This window comes from Scleropages formosus, chromosome 16 (genome assembly GCF_900964775.1).
Source record: "Scleropages formosus chromosome 16, fSclFor1.1, whole genome shotgun sequence".
NCBI classification, from domain to species: domain Eukaryota; kingdom Metazoa; phylum Chordata; class Actinopteri; order Osteoglossiformes; family Osteoglossidae; genus Scleropages; species Scleropages formosus.
The window spans coordinates 13,753,622-13,775,724 of record NC_041821.1 but is presented as its reverse complement, the minus strand read 5'-3'; the positions used below and the strand labels follow the sequence as shown (position 1 = coordinate 13,775,724).

Here is a 22,103-nt window from a genome sequence, read left to right as displayed (position 1 = left end):
TATAAAATGAAGCACTTAAGTAACTTTCAGGCTACTTTTTAATAACTTAACAAGCTACCTGCACATTTCCATTCTATTGATCTTTAACCACTTGGCAAGCATCTAACTGCTGAAGCACTGACCTTGTCTGCTTGCTGTAATTAATTAAAATTTCACATTATGGTGACAGGTGATGAATTGCTCCCTTGTTTACTGTTATTTCTGTGGTAATCATACTGCTTGGTCCCGTGTGGATACACTGGCGGAGCTGCTATCTGGCCTGCTTATTGTCACATCAGCACTTAAACCTTTTAGTGACTGGAACCAAACCGCCTTCATTAAAATCAAAAGTCTTCTCCCACTTTACAGTTTTTAGCATTTTTTTTTTCCTTTTTCTTCTCCTTAAAGTATGCTTTAATAGTGTGTCGGCTTTATTTCATTTTGTATTCCAGTGATGTGTCCTTGAACAAATGCACAACATTTATCAGGAGGAAGACTTTTATATTCATAGTTCCATAAGCATGCATCTGTCCATGAGTGGAATAACTGAGAAGACTAATCCCAGACATAACTGGTCAGAATCGCTTTATTCTCCCGTAGTTCAGTTGCTTTGACACAGAACATCTGCAGTGCCTTTTAATTGTTTATTTAGTGGAGAACTGTAATAATTACATAACAGGTACAGATCTGTTTTAATTAGGCATACAATTATATATAGAATGTGCCTTAATATATCAGCTGTTGAGCTTTATTAAGTATTACTGCATATGGATTCGTAGTAGCAGTTACATTTACATTTACATTTATTCATTTAGCAGATGCTTTTGTCCAAAGCGACGTACATCTCAGCAAAAGTACAATTTATGCATTACATTGAGAGAAGGAGACATAGCTTCAGACATGAAAGTCTCAAGCAAACCTAGTTTGTTCCCTACTACTTGCTGCACCGAGGTTCATCGTTCAAGTAGGTGCATAAGACAGACAAATCCCGATATCCAGGCCAATTTTTTTTATTAAATATTATAAGATACACAAATGAGCAGTACAATACCAGAGTAATGGCTGAATGAAGGTTGTATCTGGGGATGCTTATGGAGTTATGATGCATGAACAGTTAAGCCATAGATGATGTGAAGAGATCTTGGGCAAAGTGGATCTGGAAAAGGTGGGTTTTCAGACCCTTCTTGAAAACAGAGTTTCCGCAGTTCTGAGTAACAGGGGAAGGTTGTTCCACCACAACGGAACCAGAACCGAGAACCTCCGAGCTTTGCCTTCCGTGCGCAAGGCCACCAAGCGAGCATAAGTAGATGAGCGAAGGAGCCTAGCTGGGGTGTACCGGTTGATCAAGTCCTGTAAATAGCCGGGAGCAGTTCTATTGATGCATTTGTACACAGTAACCAGGGTGTTGACTTTGATACGGGCAGCTGTAGGAAGCCAGTGCAGTTAGTGCTTCAATCGGCACTTGAGATCTGTTGACATGTATAATTTGCAGCCAGTTCTCAGTGTTGGACATGAACATTAGAATGAACTCCCTGTAACCCTCGGTACTACTGAATCCCTCCCAGCAATCAAGAAAAGTCTAAAAACCCATCCGTTCTGAACCCATACCCCTCCCGAGCTCTTGAAATCTTTACAGTTTAGTTCCTTGACACCTGTTATCTTTTATCTGTGTATTTTTATATTCTTATGTCTCTTCTTTTGGTAACTGCTGAAATATGTGCACTATGTCAACAGCTGTGGAAATGGAAGCAAATAAGCCGTGGTTCAATAATCATACAGGTGTATCTCCGCCGTGTGTTACAAAAATGCGTTTCTGTTTGCTCTGAGCTGTCCGTTGCTTTGTAGAAAAGTGTGCGCCAGATGCATAAATGCAAATGTACCATAACATATCATATCTTTCACTGCCTTTATCACTGACATGCCCTAACGGCATGCCGTGATCCGCATGACATTATATAGACAGTTGTTATTTTAGGTGCGATAACAACTGCTTTGAACTGTCATGACCTGCTAAGACATGTTTATGAAAATGTTACAAAGATGGTAAAAAATACTCTCCAAGGGAAGTGCAGCCATTTTTTTTAACCCAAGTCCCCCGACACCCTGCCTCGAGGCTCAAAGGCAGAGTGCACACGCCTTTCTGCCAAGCTGATTGCTCTCTTTACGCAACACGGGTCACTCAGTGTCACGCCGGAGACCTGGTGCCATTTGAAGGAGCAGCGTACGCGTTACCGCAGGCAACCGGCAGCCCGCAGGTGCCTGACAGGGTTGTAGGAGGAGTTTCTGCAGCAGCCAGCTGAGTTAGAGCCTCAAACCCTCTGTTCAACAGCAGAGCAATGCCAATTATATCCCAGCAGCGCTGAACTCCCAGTCACAATGGGCAGATTACACAGTTCAGTCTCAACACACAGTTATAGGGACTTCACCTGCGCACTGGAAGAGCATCTCTAAGTGGCTGCGGTGCTACGAAACTCAAAACACAATTGTGACGCGAATACTCTGTGGGAAAAATGTTACACACCTTTAGCCCATAATGTTTCGCGCTGTTTACACCACATCTCACACACATGCTCATCGTCCAGGTCAGGTTTTCCTAGTGCAACTTATGGGATGAAAGGGTTTCAAAAAATGGCAACAAATTCGTTTTCATTCAAAAACTTTGAAATAATTAATTTTTACATTTCTGTTCTGAACAGAGTTAAATATCACCGTTGTCTAAATGTCAGTATACATAATTCAATTCCATATTACTATTGCATTGCTGTTCCTGCTGCCCTCATCTCACCAAGTCCCTGTGAACCACAGTGACACAAAGATTATTAAAAAAGGGTATTGTGATTGTATCCACTGATTTTTTCATAAACATCCTGACCTTACCATTTTAAGTGGACCCCCCATACCAGAATCAAAGCAGGTAACATTACTATTATAATTTGTATAATACTTTTTCTCATGTGCACTTTTCATCCATTACTGTAACAGTTTTAAAATCCTGTTTTCCCTTCCCAAATCACAGCATAATTCAGGTAAGATGCACTTATAAACCAGCTTCTTTTCCCAGTACATTTGAACAAAAACACATTCCCTGTCACCCTACCCACACAAACATCGCTACAATAATTTGATTTGGCACACTTGCTGACACTTTGTTTAAATACCAGGGAGATTCTTTGAAATGCAACAGATACGGATAAAAAAGAAAAAAAAAAAAAAACTGAGTGGAGGTATAAAACTGTGTCTTGGATATAAACTTATGGGTGCATCTAAATATTTCATGCCTATTAACATGGAGAAAAGGGCTGGTTGTTGTTGCTGCAATCAGTCTCTGCACAGCATCTGCTCTGTGCCTTCATATTCCATTTGCAAGCCACTTACCTCTGCAAATTTGAATAGCTTTTACTATGTGGTCTGTGAAAATCACCTTTCCAGGGGTCAGTGGGTAATTAAAAAAAAAATAATAAAACATTTAAAATACTTCTAATAATAATAATAATAATAAGAATAATAATAATAATGGCGATGATGGACTTTTTATACATGTACTTATGTTTCTTTTCTTAAGTTCAAGCAAAAGGAGATTGTCTCCAGTCTTTTGTGTAAGTATGAATATTACAGCAAACTGCAAGGACTTTAATCCAGCGTCATTATGAATATGGAAAATAAGTGATCTAACCCTTGCCACCTGTTTCTTTGTGGAACATGATTTGTTTGTCAAACACAATCGTTGACCTGGTTTTAAAGGTTCCGGTAATTTCTCTCCTGGCTTTTATTTTCTTTTTTTAAAATTTAATTTCCCTAATAACCACAATTCTCCTTCGCATTTGAACAGTGCTTATGCGTAACCACAAATGCAAAAAAAAAACCCCTTCCCCCCAAACACACACACACACACGCACGCACGCGGCCACTTCCTGCATGGTTTTCGCAGCTGCAAGGACATCCTTGGATGTGTGAACGAAAGGCCACGTGTGCAGCATGTCCGGCGACTGGTGGAGAAGTCACACCGTGAACCACGTTGACTCATTTTCAGGGAATGTTCCAGAAAGGACCCCCGCTGGCTGAGGGACACTCTCTGCATTTGGGCCTTTCTGATAGCTCCTATGACGGATGGGGCTTTGCTCACATGCTGGACCACTCAATCAGTTTGCTTATCCACAACAGACACGGGCTCACTAATCATGTGGATGGGGTGTGGCTACCCTCATCCTTATAACAAAGCCTTCACCATAAATCAACGAGATTAGAAAGGCAGTCGCATGTTGGATTTTCCAGGCTGAATAATGCGAAAAGCACTGCTCACCAAAAAGTGCTTCAGGCTGTATTACAAAAACAAAGCATGCTGACGATTCTTTAAAAGCCTAATATCTGTGATTTATAAATATTCATAAGCACTACGAGTTTACGTGGTCACATCCCTGGTTCAGCTGATGATTCAACATGCATTCATTTAGGTGACACTTTTCTCTAAAGCAACTTACAGTGTTAAGATGTCAATTATTTACCCCTTTATACAGCTCAGTAATTTCAGCAGAGCAATTTAGGGTAAGTATCTATTACGGTGAGAGGTGGGGATCAAACCTACAACCTTTGGAGCCAAAAGCACTAGCCCTAACACTATACCACCAGCTGTATCACACTAACCTCTTACCAAATCTCCGAATTGAGATCGAGGAAGACTTCACTTGGGGCAGCAGCTGTTTTTACAGGTGCCTGATCTGCTGTTCCATAATGGCTAAAAGAAGAGTTTCAACCCCCCTTCTTCCTGGTACACACACATCACACACAAGGACGCTGTCAATTCGTTTATTGGCTGAGTGCAGTTCCCTCTGCGCTCACTAGAGGGCGCGCTGGTACTTACACTACACTTTCCCATCACATGTCAGTACTTTTCTGCTCAGCCAACATGTAGCGCTTCTGCTTTTGAGTTTATCATTATCTCATCACATATCTACTTAGACATAATATAGCATCATTTAAATAGTATGCATAAACCATGAAATAGTATAATGTCCTTTCTCTTTTAGAAGTCCTGTCTTTACCTGCTTAATCTACCTGGAAACAAAAGTGTTGTGGTTCAGCACATGCCGCATGTGTGTAGGCAATTTGTGGGCAGGAATACATGATATTGATGATATTGTTCGCATGTTGTGGCCTTAAACATGACACAGTGTGCTAAATTCGGTAGTTACATTTGTTGGGATCTCAAACCCCCCACTGACGTGTGCATACATATAGGCTATGAGTATGTGTGCATGTATGTTGGCTATTTAATCATCTAAATGCGATCAATACCTAGTCTTCATATTATATGAGGTGTTTTATGATATGTACAAGTCTGGATGCAGTACTTCTATACAGTATACAGTTTTTTACAGTTAATAATTTTAAACATATGCCTAAATCATGTGTTGCCCTGGGGGAATATAAGGTTTTTAACCCCAGTTTCCTGCCGGGAATTAAGGCAGGCTGTGTGAAAATGCCTGCCTGATGTGCGTTAACAGTTCATGTCGGAACACAGGAGTATATAAATCTCCCTTAAAAGGGAACCTTTCTCATTCAGTTTAACCCCGGTCCGCCTTCCCCTTCCCTCATCGGTGCACTGGCTCCAGGGACGCTCTGCTTTATTGAATGCGTTTAAGATTAATGTCCACTGTAAAGCGAAAATTCTTATATGAATATGATTTGTGCTCTGTGTCATAAATTATGAAAAATAGAGGCAAATCGCGCTTAACGTCGCCGCTAGGGGGCGCATGCAGCATGTGATTGTGCGTCATCTCCGCGGCGAGGTATCGGGGTATTGAAGAGGGAGATCGTTCAATTGAGAACTTTCTGAAGAAACAATAATATCTTGTCAGAGGAAAGTTTATGAAGAAAAAGTGCATTGGCAAAGTGGAGCTTCCACAATTAAGACTGAACAGTTATTGAGCGACAGTTATCGGATATTTCAATGTTCGAGTCGCCACCAAGTTTCATATTTCAGATAAGATGTGTAACTTATCGCCAAGGTCGTGCGGTGGGTAGAATAATAATAGACAGTGCATTTATTTTACTTTATTTTCCACCGAAACAAGGAAAAAGGGAAGCTGGGAAGACGAGCCCAACGAACGTGGTATGTGTTTTGGACCGTCAGCTGAAAAATACATAGCGGTGAATAAAATCATGCGTGCTGGAACGGACAATTATCGTACCTATTTTTCCCCCACGGCTTGTGAGAATATGGCCACAGTTTGCATGAGCTAAATCTCTGGAGAGTGTGAAGCCGCAGTGAAGCGTGGGCAGCGCGTCTGACTGGCGGCCGCCGGTAGTCGGTGCGTCGTCGGTAGCGTCAGCACACAATGAGGGTGTGATCGAACCTTTATCACCGATACCAATCTATATCCACTCCGTTTCAGATAACACGTATAAAGATAGCTTTAAAAATACCACACGGCTGTTAAAAATAAAACGTTTTTAAAAAAAATCAAGCCTCTAACGCTGATCTTTATTTATATAGACTTTTCATGGATGTGTATGCTTTTTTTTATCCCTGCCAACCAGAGACTAGCCCTTGTTTCTGTCTTATTTAGTTGTTGTTATTATTCGTACTACAGTACGCAAGTTTACCTACCGGCTCTTTCATCAGATGTATAAATCAATTAATTTAACCATGCGGGGAAACGAACTTGGTTCTCTTTAAGACCCGTGACATCACCAGCCCCCCCATTTGTCGTGTAACGGACCAATCGTATGTCACCTCCGTGGGTGTCCAGGTCTCCTATTGGCTTGGAGCGGGGGAGCGGAGTAAAAAAAGAAAAGCTGGACGCTTGGTGTTCAGAAGTGTGCCGGAGAGATCACAGGATCCGCGGCTGAGATGGGGAGAGCGCGCTGTCAGAAAGTGCTATAAATGTCATTTATAGGCGCAGTCGTTTTGCGGGAGTTATAGTCGTGTGCTAAACGCGTGTAGCGATGGACTGTGTATTTTTTTTCTAAGGAGTAAAGTGGGATGTTTGCGGCATTATAATGATGTTCCTCCCCCTGAAGCCAAAGCTCGCAGAATTACAAAACTCGCCGAAATAAGTGTCAGCGCTCCGATGATGGCTACACTGGGCTGGTTCACCAGAGAAACAGAATGGTTTTCGGCTGACAAGACCAAACGGGGAAGTACTTCTTCGCTGAGGGAGTCCGTTTCGCTTTACACACTGGGGGTGATGGGAAACTCGTAATCCACTCCAGTTCTAAGGAATAAAACTTACAAAGTGCACTTGTCGCGTGGAGATGATCGTGCTATTCCTCCTGCTCTGCGTCGTGGATGGAGTGCTCGGCCAACTTCACTACTCTGTTCCCGAGGAGCAGGACCACGGGACGTTCGTGGGGAATATCGCGGAGGATTTGGGCTTGGACGTGACAAAACTTTCGTCTCGCAAGTTCCAGATCGTGCCCAGCTCGAGGACGCCGTACCTGGAGGTGAACCTGGAGAACGGCGCGCTCTTCGTGAACGAGAAGATGGACCGCGAGCGGATCTGCAAGCAGAGCGCGACGTGCCTCCTGCACCTCGAGGTGTTCCTGGAGAGCCCGCTGGAGCTCTTCCGCGTGGAGATCGAGATCCTGGACATCAACGACAACCCGCCGAGCTTCCCCGAGACGGACATCACCATCGAGATCACCGAGAGCGCCACGCCGGGCACGCGCTTCCCCGTGGAGAGCGCGTTCGACCCCGACGTGGGCACGAACGCGCTGCGCACCTACGACATCACCACCAACAGCTACTTCTACCTGGACGTGCAGACGCAGGGCGACGGGAACAAGTTCGCCGAGCTGGTGCTGGAGAAGCCGCTGGACAGGGAGCAGCAGGCGGTGCACAGGTACGTGCTCACGGCCGTGGACGGGGGTCTCCCGCAGAGGACGGGCACGGCGCTGCTCCTCGTCAAAGTGCTGGACTCGAACGACAACGTGCCCGCCTTCGACCAGTCCGTGTACACGGTGAGCATGGCCGAGAACTCGCCCCTGGGCACGCTGGTCATCCAGCTCAACGCCACCGACCTGGACGAGGGCTCCAACGGGGAGATCGTGTACTCCCTGAGCAGCCACAACTCCGCCCGCGTGCGCGAGCTCTTCAGCATCGACCCGCGCACCGGCAGGATCGAGGTGATCGGGGAGGTCGACTACGAGGAGAGCAATACGTACCAGATCTACGTGCAGGCGAAGGACCTGGGACCCAACGCGGTCCCCGCGCACTGCAAAGTTCTCGTGAAGCTGGTGGACGCGAACGACAACGCGCCCGAGATCAGCTTCAGCACCGTGAGCGAGTCCGTGGGCGAGCAGGCGGCCCCGGGCACCGTGATCGCGCTGCTCAGCGTCACGGACAGGGACTCGGGGGAGAACGGGCAGATCCACTGCGAGCTGCTAGGAGACGTGCCCTTCAAACTGAAGTCGTCGTTCAAAAACTACTACACGGTCGTGACGGACGGGCCCCTGGACCGAGAGAGCGTGGACTCGTACACGATCACGATCGTGGCGAAGGACAAGGGTGTCCCGTCCCTGGCCACCAGCAAGTCCATCAAAGTGCAGGTGTCGGACGAGAACGACAACGCGCCCAGGTTCCTGCAGTCCGTTTACGACGTGCAAGTGACCGAAAACAACGTGCCCGGCGCCTACATTTACGCCGTGAGCGCCGTGGATCCCGACATGGGACAGAACGCGTACATATCCTACTCCATATTGGAGTGCGACATCCAGGGCATGTCGGTGTTCACCTACGTGTCCATCAACTCGGAGAACGGCTACCTTTACGCTCTGCGATCCTTCGACTACGAGCAGCTGAAGGACTTCAGCTTCATGGTCCAAGCGAAGGACTCCGGCAGTCCCGAGCTGACGTCCAACGCGACGGTCAGCGTGGTCATCTTGGATCAGAACGACAATGCGCCCGCGGTGATCGCCCCCGTGGGGAAGAACGGCACGGCGAAGGAGCACCTGCCCCGCTCCGCGGAGCCCGGCTTCCTCGTGACGCGGATCGTGGCCATGGACGCGGATGACGGCGAGAACGCGCGCCTGTCCTACAGCATCCTCAAAGGGAACGAGCTGGGCATGTTCCGCATGGACTGGAGGACCGGCGAGCTGAGAACCGCCAGGAGAATATCCAGCAAGCGAGATCCGAACCACCCGTTCAACTTGTTGATCGAGGTGAGGGACCACGGGCAGCCGCCGCTCTCGTCCACGGCCAGCGTGATCATTACCCTGGTGGACAGCATCGTGGAGGGTCACAGCGGGGACCGGAGCTCCGCGAAAACTAAGGAGAACTCCCTCGACCTGACGCTCATCCTCATCATCGCGCTCGGCTCCGTCTCCTTCATCTTCCTCCTGGCCATGATCGTGCTGGCCGTGCGCTGTCAGAAGGACAAAAAGATGAGCATCTACACGTGCGTGACCGGCGAGTGCTGCGCGTGCTGCGGCGCGTGCTGCGGCGCGTGCTGCGGCGGCCGGCAGGCGCGCGCCCGCAAGAAAAAGCTTAGCAAGTCAGATATCATGCTGGTGCAGAGCTCTAATGTCACCAGCAGCGCACAGGTGCCCGTTGAGGAATCCGGGAGCTTCAGCTCCCACCACCAAAACCAGAACTATTGCTACCAGGTATGTCTCACCCCGGAGTCGGCCAAAACTGATCTCATGTTCCTAAAGCCCTGTAGTCCTTCTAGAAGCACTGACACTGAACACAATCCCTGTGGAGCCATAGTGACAGGTTACACAGACCAGCAGCCTGACATCATATCTAACGGCAGCATTTTGTCCAACGAGGTAAGAATACTTACATATATCTGTATGCAAATATATATCTATTATACGTTTTTGACACTGGCTATTTCAATTTGAATTGATATGTACATGTCCATCTGCTTATACACATTATGGAAATATTAAGAGCATGCGTGCATGTGGGGGGAAAAAAAAGAAAAGAAAAAAAAAGGTGCCAAGAAGTAGATGGATGTGTGTTTCCTCACTTGAGGCCTAGGTAGTTGAAGTTTTTCGTGTACTGTATATGTAAATATATATACTGTCTATATATATATATATGTGAATTCTGTTTAAAACGAATGATTGAGCATGGTCTGTTTTTAGTAGTGCATCTTAATGCGCTTAGTTGCTAGAGAACATAAAAATAACCAAATGAGGTATTGGAGATTAGGATAAGGCCGCTGAATGAGGAGCATCTTCAGCGCTGTGCATGTGAATTAAGTATTCTTGGCACGGTCCAGTGGAGTAACACCAGAACAAAGGTTCGACTATGACCAAACCCCAAGGCTGAATAACTTCACTGGGCTACTTATGGTACCCAGGCCAGTTCTGGTAAATAAAGTGTAGTTCACTAAGACAGCTCGCTGTGCGCTTGAACAGTGTAACTTCTGTGTAACTTTGCGTAACTCGGCTGTGTGGAACAAACCTTTTTCAGCTGTTGCACTTTTCCTGCACGTTTGTAGTAAGCGTAATTAAATATGTTTGTTTTAGACAAAACAGAGAGCTGAACTCAGTTACCTTGTGGACAGACCCCGGCGTGTTAACAGGTAAGGACGTGAAGGACCGTGATGGTTTCGTGGGGGCGAACAGGAGAGGTGACTGCGAGCAGTCGCTGTCTGCAGCACCACAGTCCTCACTGGTAGAGATCCCTGCCAAGTGTAGCTCCTCCAGTGGCCATCTGATGGCACAATTATATTTGTTTTGCTCAGTGGTGAAGCCAGTGCGAGGCAGAACACCCATGTGCCGTCTCCTCCTGTTCCAGTTCTGCTTTCCAGGAAGCAGACATTGTGAGCTCTAAAGACAGTGGCCACGGTGATAGTGAGCAAGGAGACAGTGACCACGACGCCACCAACCGGGGTCATTCCGCTGGTGAGTGATGCTTTATTGCCCGATACTGTACCGCGGATTGCCGTGGAGATGGTGCTGGCGGTGCTGTGGAGATGGCTGCGGCTGTCTGTGGGAGCCGTCTGCGCTGGTGTTTGGAGAAGCCCTGAGCGGAGGGTGGTGTGTCACGCTGGCGCTGAACGGTGGATCAGGGCTGCTTTAGCCAGCAGAGCTCAGTTCTGTTCTCTGACTCACCGGAGTGTGGTGCTGAAAGGACAGCGATCGGTCAGCCCTGCTCAACGCTTCTCACAGAGGGAGAGCTGCAAGTGCACACACACACACACACACACACACACACACACACAGAGAGCTATTCTCACAGTATAATGTGCTCATTTCATTTATATGTTTCCTTTTTCATTAAATGGTACTGGTAATTTAAATAAGCATTTGGCATCGTAAGAATTATTTGGTCACGGTCTTGAATATTATTTGCTTCAGCTTATTTATTTCTTTTTTGATTACGTAGTAGCAGTTTAGCTTTGTAACATGTTCTAAAGCAAAATATTATGTTTGCATGTATTGGATAGATGAGTTACTGAGGTATTTGCATGTGATACATGCACGTACACACACTGGCACAGTATATACGTATGTAGGCACGCACTCAACTGCTTAACACATGTCAAGATATATTTGAGATGTATAGTAGAGGTTGTGGACAGCAAGGTTAATGTTATGCTGCTTTTTATAGGAAAGTTTTGTTGAATTGCCATTAGTGCTTCAACAGATGAAGAACAAGCACACTTTATAATTTTATCGGAGTTTATCGATATTTATGTTGCGTTCTTCTGTTGACAGAAATGACGGAAATACATAAACACAATTTCATATTATTTGTTTTTTTAATCAGAATGCAGTGCGTGTAAGTTAACATTCTGTGTGGATTAGAATCAATTAATGAACAATTCAGATCACACTTAATACAGTTAAGAAAATTTCTGCCTTTTTTTTCTTGATGTTATTTCACTGTACTGTACTTCAGTTCCTCACAATTCTCATTTCTTAAATGATTAGCCACAGTTCAAAGTTTTGATTTCTGCTCTGGACGTTCAAGAATGCATGTATATTTTCTTAGTTTGCGTTATTTCACTCATTATTTTGTGTTACCCTAATATCTTCTAAATGTATTTAAATACAACAGTAACTGCCAGCACTTGTATTAGAGTAGCTTAAATAAATCATAAGGACATGTGGGTTATGGGGCAATGAGGATTTCCAGCAATAATCCAATTTAATCTTATATTATGCTGCCTATCTGATATTTAAAAATGCTTTTTGCTACGTCTAGATGATCAAACTAATCCTGAGCGTTCTTGCAGGTTGCGTTAAGTCCACCTATCCTAACTATTAAATGCCCCAATAAGAAAAGAAATTATGTTGTATTGCACATGTCAGAATTTACATCACTGATTTTGACTGGGTCCACAAGTGTCATTTTACAGATTGTGTTTTTAACCTCGTACTGTCACTGGCGCATTCCAGCAGCTGTATGGTTAAAGTGTCCTCTCTTAGTTAATATAAAAGTTCCAAATGGAAAGATGTCTGATCACGTAAAACGGATTGCAGTCGCGCTGCTCCTGCATATCGGAGAGCCAGGCTGGCCCACGGGGCCACGATCTGAAGGATGCTTGCTCCCAGCGGAGACCACACTCTGCCTGCAGTGCACGTTGCCACTCTGTTACAGCTCACTGATCAGTAATTCATTTTCAGACCTTTGCATACCAATTATCAAATGAAGGTTATTATCAAGGCCTGAGTTTGTAATACTTGGATTTAGTTCTGAATTTAAAATGAAGATGCCATTTTCAGGAGGATTAAGGTTTTTTTAACCTTTTTCTCCTCCTAATTTGTTCACTTGAGCAAACCCCCATACCTGTTGATGTCAGTGTAGATGCAACAACTGAGAAGTGTTCTACTAAAAACTTTGCATGTGCCTTTGATCTTTACTATACACCTCAGTCTTTTCTTCTCCACGTTGTACGCTGGAAAAAAAAATAAAAAATAAAAAATGTTTTTGGAAACAGAACAGAAGGTGGCAACATCACCTGAAGAAAAAATAAATCCTTGTTAAGTACAGTCTATGGTTAATGATCTGTAGATTGTTGAAATAACACAGAACGTCAGTGAAATTAAAACTGAAATGAAAAGTCTGTATTTTCACATTTTTTTGTAAACGTGGTATTTTCAAGCATCATTTCCAACAGAACTGCCACTTTCTTTGAAGTGTCATGGCCTTTTAAAAAAAAGAGTTTACTGTGTCTAGGAATTTCTCTTCAAGACCCACAGTCACATAGGCAAGTGCTTGTAAATAAATGTATTGCTCCCAGTTTATTCAAAATGTAAAATGTGTTCAATAAACCTCCTTTATCCGCCGTGCCATTTTCTGCATTCACCTCTGCTAAGCAGACGCACAAACTAGATGGAGAACGAACACTAAAAGCCTCTGCTTGATTGCAGATTACCTGTATTTTATGTGCCTTAGAAATTGAATAACTCCACTTTGGCAGAGTTAATAGCACCATCTTTTGCAATTCTGAAGTGTGATAGTTCTAGTAATTTTTTTTTCCTCTCTTTTTTTTTTTTTTCACCCACAGAATCAAATGGTTTCTGACATTTAAGCTTTCTCTGTTCAACCTGGGCCTGATGCTGAGTGCATGTGTGTAGCAGTGACTGCAAAGATCTGCGGCTTTTTAATGTCATGCTAATGTCCATGTCCCTCGTTCTGAACACAACTTTACATTTGTTGCTTTAACTGTTAGCTTCAAAATATATTATTGACTATTTTTTTTAGCTGCATGGAATCAAGTGAAACACAATGAACTGGGTAATAGCTCTAGTTTCTGGCTATACTATACCAGTTTGGGCTTACGTCACATTCTAAACCTCGTTAGTGTCTTTACACTGAATTAAATTAGTGGTGATGCAAATTTCAGCAACAACGGAGCAATGCAGACATTACTCTGTAAGAGAGCTTTCTGGATATCAGATTTCGAGACAAAAGGTGTCTTTGGAGTCATTGTATACCTGTGGTTATCGTGCATTCAGGGTATTATACGGGAAATTGTGGATTGTGTGGCTTATATGTTGAACATGTGATACTTTTCAAAGAAAGAAAGAAACAGTAAACCTCCCACTGGAACCATCTTTCTTTTCTTTCCAGCTGTACATCTACATGTCTACCTGTCAGACATTTCTTGCAGAGTTACAGCGTCAATAAGAAAACCTGACCTCAGCTATACTTTACACTTTCACCTCTTTCTTTCTTCATGACTGATCTTATTTTTGTTTTTAACTAATTAGGTCACCCACTTTCTCTTGGTGCATAGCAAGGAGAACATCACTTGGATGTACTTTGTAGCACAATATTTGAATGTATTGAAGATTTCATTGTTATGATTCCAACCTCAGCATTAATCCAGAAAAATTACACACATATATATCACAAAAATATGTACTAATATATATATAATATATATATTATTCAGTTTGGATATTACCAAGTACATATAATGGGTTTGTGTTGCTCTTTCGAAAGATTAACACAAGTATTAATTTGCGAATGTACCTGTGGTGCTTGTCTCCATGCCATATGCCTGGGATGGTCCATTTCGGGTCCTCAGGGGAGAGAGTCCTGCAGGTTGTGGAGTTAGGTTTCAATTAGCAACTGATTTACAACTCAAACACCAGGTGACTGGACTCCCAGTTCAAATAATGACTTGAGCGGAACAATTAGGACATGATGTAGAGTGAAAAGCAGCTGACCTTGTGGCCCTTGAGGACTGGTCGCCCATGCTCGCCATATGTGGTCCTCATTTTCATCAAATTAATAGTGCTAATTTGCATTCACTTCATTAATTATTTTCAGAATTGCCCCAGAGTGAAATGAAATGCTCTTAACAGTCTCTCAATTTACTTTCAGTGTGAATGGTTTCCCATGTCGGCTTAAAAAAAATCTCTCGTCACATGTTCAGCCAAAGCTTGGATTTAGCCAGATTGTGAAGATACACACACACACACACATTTTCAGAACCGCTTGTCCCTTATGGGGTCACGGGGAACCGGAGCCTACCCGGCAACACAGGGCGTAAGGCCAGAGAGGGAAGGGGACACACCCAGGACGGGACGCCAGTCCGCCACAAGGTACCCCAAGCGGGACTTGAACCCCAGACCCACTGGAGAGCAGGACTGCGGTCCAACCCACTGCGCCACCGCACCCCCTCATTGTGAAGATATTTGTACTTAATTTTGACCAATGATAAACAGAGAAAAAAAGCTTGAAAGCAGAAATACTTCCACAGCCATGAGCTGATAGAGAAACACATGAGTGTAATGCCATTTCAAGGACTTTTATTGGTTTGATGTAGAGCAGTCCAATGTGTTCTGACAAATTCTCCCCAAAACTATAAGTGAATCTGGGTCATGTAAAGCAGTAGGTAGTATAGTAGTATAACTGGACGTTGACATTAAGGTTTGTAGAATCAGAGCCAGAGGAAGCACTACTGTTTTACCTTGAGCGAAGTACAGGACTAGCCTCAGCAAAATATCCAACTTCTGTGCAGAAAATAGAAAAAATGTATTCTGTGTAAATGTAGGTAAATATCAGACTAACTGTTGTTTTACTTACCTGGTAGATAGATAAAACCCGCTAAACAACCATTTAGCTGCTTTTCCAATATTTTTTCCTGTATTCGATTAGATCAAGGTGCCAAGGGGTTTTTGTATTGGAAATGAATCTCTATTGTATTTCAGGAAATAACCAGTGGATGCTGTTTTGTATTCATTCTGTAGTATAATAATCAGAGTGTTGGCTATGCCTTGATTTTAAATTATTCTCAGGTAATTTTGTTTCTATGATATTGCATTATTTTATTTGTTCCATTTATACCAGCAAGTCAATCTGCCCTTTGGGATTAATAAAGTTCCATTACATTCTACCCCACTCATTTCCCCTGAGGTCCTCCAGGTATTCCCTGGAATTCATTAAAGGCATATGAAGAAAAATAAGAAAGGTGGTTGTAAGAGAAAGTAGCGCAAGTTTGTGCAAAATAAGATTTCTAACACTGGAAGTCTGTCGTTTCCAGTGAGAATGTGCCCTTTGCTAATTATAAAATATAATGCTCCCCTTTAACAAGAGAGAAAAAAAAAACACTTTATAATGAAAAATAGATCTGAAGAATTTTTCGAGAGTAGTAGTAATAATTTTAAGTAGAATAATGATGGCAGAATTGTTGGAAACCTAGTTGTGCATGACTTCAGATACCTATAACATGCTTTGCAGAGATATTCAGATAATATGAAAGTTTTCAAATGTTGCTGTACTACAAATGATATATTTATGTCTTGTGCTAATCAGTGCTTGTCTTGTAACCCCAAGTACTGTTAAATCACAATATTTGTCATTTCCTAACCAATATTTTTAAGTTAAGTATACTGCTTGAGGGGGCACGGTGGCGCAGTGGGTTGGACTGGGTCCTACTCTCCAGTGAGTCTGGGGTTCGAGTCCCACTTGGGGTGCCTTGCGGTGGACTGGCGTCCTGTCCTGGGTGTGTCCCCTCCCCCTCTGGCCTTATGCCCTGTGTTGCTGGTTAGGCTCTGGTTCCCCGCAACCCCATATGGGACAAGTGGTTCTGAAAATGTGTGTGTGTGTGTGTGTGTGTGTGTATACTGCTTGAATACACATACACAGTCTGAAACTGCTTGTCCTGAGCAGGGTCATGGCAAACTGGAACCTAACCTGGTAACACAGGTGTAAGGCTGGAGGGGGAGGGGACATATCAAGGACAGGATGCTAATCCATTGCAAGGCACCCCAAGTGGGACTTGAACCCTAGACCTGTCAGAGAGTGGGACCCAGCCAAATCCACTGTACCACCACATCCTGCTTGCATGCTGTTTTTTTTTTGCCATAATATTAGTTTTAAGTCATTAGAGGTATTTGCCAGCTTTGCATATTTGTTGGGAGTGATGTTAACTCACTCACCTTGCCAGATTTTCTCCAGTTAATTCAAATTTCTTCAGCAGCACTGGTGTGCTGCCATTTTCAGGCCATACCACAGATTCCTAGTGGGGTTGAGGTTAGGACTGGGTCATTCAATGGCACTCAAGTTTTTATTCTTGAGCCACTGCAACGTGCCTTTAGCTCTGTGCTTTCAATCATTTTACCATCAAAGCTGAACTTGTTCCCAAGCTTTAGTTCTTGTTAGCTGACAAACAATTTACCTTTCAGTGTTTCACTGTACCTTTCTCAGTCAGTGTTTACATCAAATTACTGACACAACTGATGAAAGCAGCCCCATAACATGATGCTGCCACCACTGTATTTCACTGCAGAAATGTTGCTTCTTGAGCATGGAGGTTTGCATTAGGTTTGTGAGACACATAGCATTTTGAATCTTTGATAAAAGCAGATGACTGCAGAATCTTTTCTTCAGATCATGTCTGGCTCATACATGCACTGTCTGGATGGGCTTTGAGATGGTTGATTGCAGCCTTTCAGTGGGTTCCCTCACAATTCTCTTTCTCATTAGGATATTGAATGTTGAGAGCTGGACTGTTTACATTTACAGTTACATTTTTTTTTCATTTCACAGGCACTTTTCTCCAAAGCGATGTACATCTCATAGAAAATACAATTTGTGCATTACCTTAGGAGAAAGAGACATAGTTGCAGATGTGTGATTCTTAAGTGCAGTTAGTTTGTTTCTATCTACCATATGCACCAATGTTCATCACATGAGTAGCTGCATGAAACTCAGAATATCAATCATTCCTGATCACCTTCCTAGTATTTTTTTTAATTTTTTTTTTGGGATACACAATCATTTACGTACACTACAGGACTCTTCTAGACAGTTTCTGGGTGGTGTTGTATAGTTTCTGCTTTGAGATTGTTGAGCAACTGAGATGTCCAAAGCTTGATATTTCTGTACTGTTTTTCTGCATGTTTTCTTCATTTTATTTATGAATTCTTTAGAAGGCTCTTTAGTATTCATTTCGATGCATTTCCTTCAAATTCACGGTCTAGCCAGTGATCCTTAAACAGACTGGAGTTTTATGCAGTAAATGTGACAGTGACTTGAGTGGTGTGCAGGGAAAAGCCAATGCTAAAGCAATTTTATCCTTGTTAGGGATTTATTTTTTTCCCACCAGTCAAAGCATGTGTGCCAGTACTTGAGTATCACTGCTAGAAAGTGAAAGGTGATTAGTATTTATTAATCCAGTATTGTGATCTTGACATTTCTGCAGAAGTAAGAATATATACTGAATATTATTTAAATTGCTAATGGTGCTGAAAATGGGAATTTAGGTTCTATCATAATTGACCAAAGCACATAGATACTTTGGAGATACTTTATTGCTGTGTTTTTGAATACGTTATTACCTGTCCCCTTAGAATCTGTGTATTAAGAATAAAAATGTAAGCTTTTATCCTGTTAATCAGGAATCTTCTGTGGAACTACAGTGCAAGGTTTATCAGTGGGACATATTCGCCTAACTAGGCCCTTTGATCTTCTGCAGCAAAGCTTCTGCCATGAAGGATTAGAGATTAGAGATGTGCCTCCACATTACTCTCTTTGTGTCTTCCCATGCGCTTTGATCAGAGCGCCTCGACGTTCGTCCACACCGTCCCCCTATCTGAGACTTCCCAAGCCCAATCTGCACGATGATTAGGGTTGCTGGAAGGCTTCATTACGCCACAGCACCCAGCAATTCCATCATTTCTAAACCAGCTAATTAACTTAAACATTTGGCAATTGTTCTCGTTCACAATTGTGCTGCGTTTTGAAAAAAGGGAAGAAAATCCCCTCGTTGCTTTTTCCTCTTTACAGAAACCGAGAAGGCAAAGTGGGAAGAAACCAGTGAAGCATTAGCATAAGGGATTCTACACACCTTTGCTTAGTGTGTGAAAATGTGAAAGGCTGTGTATTGAGGGACATATGTACTGAGGTGTCTGAAAGTTTAAACATGTTCCAGGAAGGAAGGACTGTTTGCTCATCTCGTGTCAATTCTGTTGTTTTAGGTGCGGATCTCTTTTCAAACTGCACAGAAGAGTGCAAAGCCCTAGGGCACTCCGATCGATGCTGGATGCCCTCGTTCGTGCCGTCCGATGGCCGGCAGGCGGCAGATTACCGTAGCAATCTGCATGTCCCGGGGATGGACTCTGTGCCTGACACTGAGGTATTTGAAACTCAAGAGCAAACTGGGGATAGATCATTCTCCACCTTTGGCAAAGAGAAGTCACATCACGGCACCCTAGAGAGGAAAGAGTTTGATGCACTTCTGCCTAGCACACGTGCGCCTTACAAACCACCATATTTGTGTGAGTATTTAGCTATTGATCTTAATCGGACTGAGTGCAACTAAAACCTGAGGACGGCAGGAAGTGCCGCAAAATTCTTTTTCACTGTAATTCCATTTCTTCAGTTTATTTCTAAAACGTATTCCTAAAACAAACCTTCTGTTTTCTCTCTCCTTATCTATCCTCCAATTTTCCATTAAACCTGTATTCGTGATGTTTTGAATGTTTGGTTACGGCAATATATTTAAATTGGCTGTATCGTAAGCAGTTAGCCAGAGGAGTTTATACCAACAAGTCTGTTGTGACTTTTCATTTAAATGGAATTAAGTTAGTCATAAAGATAATAGATGGACTGTTTTTCAACATACCCAAGTGGTTGATGGATCCTCTTACTGAACGAAGATAAAATGAGTGTTTTAATGTGGATAAAGGAACAAAAAACTCAGGGATTAATCTCATCCATCTCTGTGAAATTTTGACATTAGCCTGGGGGATTTACTGGTCGCCTTACATGCATGAAGCACATATCGTTTCCCTTTAATATTTTGTATGCATACATTGTAGACAGGTACGTACATGTGTATGTTTGCAAAACAGTACAATAGTTAATTATTAAGTCTTTTTTTTTCTTCTTTTCAATTAACACAGGCTTTCAGCTCTTTATTTCTAATGGATATCCATTGGCTATATTTTGAAACATTTCCTTTCTTGCTCTTTTCCGTTGAATAGCAAGACATGAGCACAGAAAACCTGAGCTAATTCCCTGGTTAAATACCTGTTAGGTAAAAAATACTGAGCAAGTAGCATATGTCATTCATGCCATTTTCAGATTTTGTTAAATGCAGCCAAATTAAACAATTGCCCACTACTGCTTCACTTAATGAATAGAGCATGCATTGTTTCAGATAATGGCCTTTCTCCACTGTAATAATCAAATGTTGTTATGCATGATATTGTGCTAATTTATACCATTCCTTCATGTGAATTGTGGCTTTGTATGATGTAGATAAGTAATTATGTGAGCTTTCTTCAAGGGCCGCATGTTTTAACATGCTTCACTTGTACTTCTGGTCTTTTAATTTTCAGTGTAATGAGCTATTTTACTCTAACAAGCTATCTGTTCAGTTTCCAAACAGACATGATTTAACAGGACTCTCTTCTGCTTGCAGCGCGGAAAAGGATTTGCTAGTTCATTCCGCGTGGACATACCCAAGACAGCATGAATTTGCACAATAGCTGAGCAACAAAAGCATCAAGTTTTCAACGTCATTATCTTGGCCATCCAGCTGTACCTTACCTTTGGATTTCTCTGCCTTGGGGGACAGACCAGAACTGATGGCTAACAGTGGGACCTTACTGCTCTCAGCAGGCCTGAGAAATGAGTTGAAATTGAACTATAAAAAAAGAAGAAGAAAAAACACAACAACAAAAATAAACTTGGGGGTGGCAAATCTCACTTCTCTAATCTGTGTGTGCCTGTTTACAGCACTCTGTATATCTTCAAACATCACTGAGCCCTTTAGATGTTTATACTCGCACCGAGAAGCCAATTGTACAGGACAAATATTTGTGCATTATAAATGCAATATCTCAATTTTAGACTTGACTGTTTTATATTATTTTTGTGTGGTCAGGTGGTCCCAAATCTATTCCGACTTTGTAAGGAAAATTGTGATCATGCTTTAAATTTTCTTTGACTTTTTTATTTCCACAATATTGGCCTAAAAATTAATCAGATACATACAGTGGTTTATATCATGTGTGCAAAGTGTTTACTGTACTATTTTAAAGCTTCTAAATGGATATAAATACATATATATGAATATATATATATACATATATACTTTTTCTGAAAGTGTGGTATCCATTGGTTAGTTTCTTATTCACCATATAATCCCATAAACTGACATAAAGTGCTACAGAAGCCCTGTGATATGCGGGGTAAACTGAACCTTTTTTGCACTCTCACCAAGTTGTTTTTTTTGTCGCTTCTTTTATTTTTCCACTTTTAGATATTGAACGTTATGTCTATAATGAAAGGAAACTACTTTAGGTTTGAAATCATGGTAATTCTGTGTTATTGTAAGAATAATTGGCAAGTAAAACGTAAGATAAATATCAAAGTTATTCATACATTTAAACCACACAGATACATACACAATCACACACTCTCACAGACACACATACAGCCAGAGGTGATTAATAAACAGTTAAATGCATAGAACTTGGCCTGTGTTTTTTTCATAATTTTTTTGAAGTTTTTTCAAGTGCTTAAACTTTTTTTTACACTGACAGCCCAAATATTCTATTTATGACCATTTAAACTGTAATTCATGCGAAGTTAGCTTTACAGATAGCACGTTTTTCATTAAGCATCTTTTTTTGCAGATGTGGATTCCTGTTAAACAAAGAGAAAATATTTCAGATTAATATAACTAGGAGACATGCTCCATCCAGGGTGTACCCTATTTAACCTTGCATCTTGAACTTCTGGTATAGGCTTCGGGATGCTGTGACACATACCTAAATTATTAGATCACTTTAAGATTATCCTTGGAAGTGTAATTCTGGACGGGACACCAATCTGTCATAGAACACATTCACACATAATCACTCACACACTGCAGTCACCAGTTCACCTCAGCAGGATGTATTTGGAATGTAGGAGAAGACCTGCAAGAAGAAGTACAAATGTAGGGGGCTACATGAACTGCCATGCCATCCACTAATCAATCAGCCAAATAAAACTACATTAATTAACACGTGTTGAAATGACACTGCATAGATGCATCAGTGTAAATTACTGCTGTTTAAATAATCGGCTATTGTTCGTTTTCATCAGTGCCTTTGATCAAGAGTACTCATTGCGTGGAAGACTCATTCCCAACACTGCACTTAAAGTCTGAAATGAATATCATTTCAAATGAAAGATATGGAGAACTTTGTACTACAAC

The 22,103-nt window shown here is 42.5% G+C and overlaps 1 protein-coding gene across 4 annotated transcripts; it reads left to right on the top strand.

Annotated features, from left to right (window-relative positions):
• Nucleotides 1-6,763: 6,763 nt before the first annotated feature.
• Nucleotides 6,764-21,417, top strand: pcdh10a (protocadherin 10a). 4 transcript variants are annotated; one of them, XM_029259197.1, is made up of 5 exons: nucleotides 6,765-9,747; nucleotides 10,456-10,511; nucleotides 10,727-10,833; nucleotides 18,871-19,028; nucleotides 20,319-21,395. In XM_029259197.1, the coding sequence occupies exons 1-5, from the start codon at nucleotides 7,234-7,236 to the stop codon at nucleotides 20,370-20,372; spliced, it is 2,889 nt and encodes a 962-aa protein (XP_029115030.1). In that variant the 5' UTR covers nucleotides 6,765-7,233; the 3' UTR covers nucleotides 20,373-21,395. The 4 variants fall into 4 exon arrangements, with proteins under 4 accessions (XP_029115031.1, XP_029115030.1, XP_029115029.1 ...); XM_029259196.1 differs by having other exon boundaries at nucleotides 18,871-19,170; nucleotides 20,319-21,392; XM_029259198.1 differs by having other exon boundaries at nucleotides 6,764-9,582; nucleotides 18,871-21,417.
• The last annotated feature ends 686 nt before the right edge of the window (nucleotides 21,418-22,103 follow it).

Coding starts and splice junctions, on each gene's coding strand:
- pcdh10a (XM_029259194.1), top strand. CDS start 7,234: ATGATCGTGCTATTCCTCCTGCTCTGCGTCGTGGATGGAGTGCTCGGC. Junction 10,512..10,726: donor AGACCCCGGCGTGTTAACAG/GTAAGGACGTGA, acceptor CTCCTGTTCCAG/TTCTGCTTTCCAGGAAGCAG. Junction 10,834..18,870: donor CAACCGGGGTCATTCCGCTG/GTGAGTGATGCT, acceptor CTGTTGTTTTAG/GTGCGGATCTCTTTTCAAAC.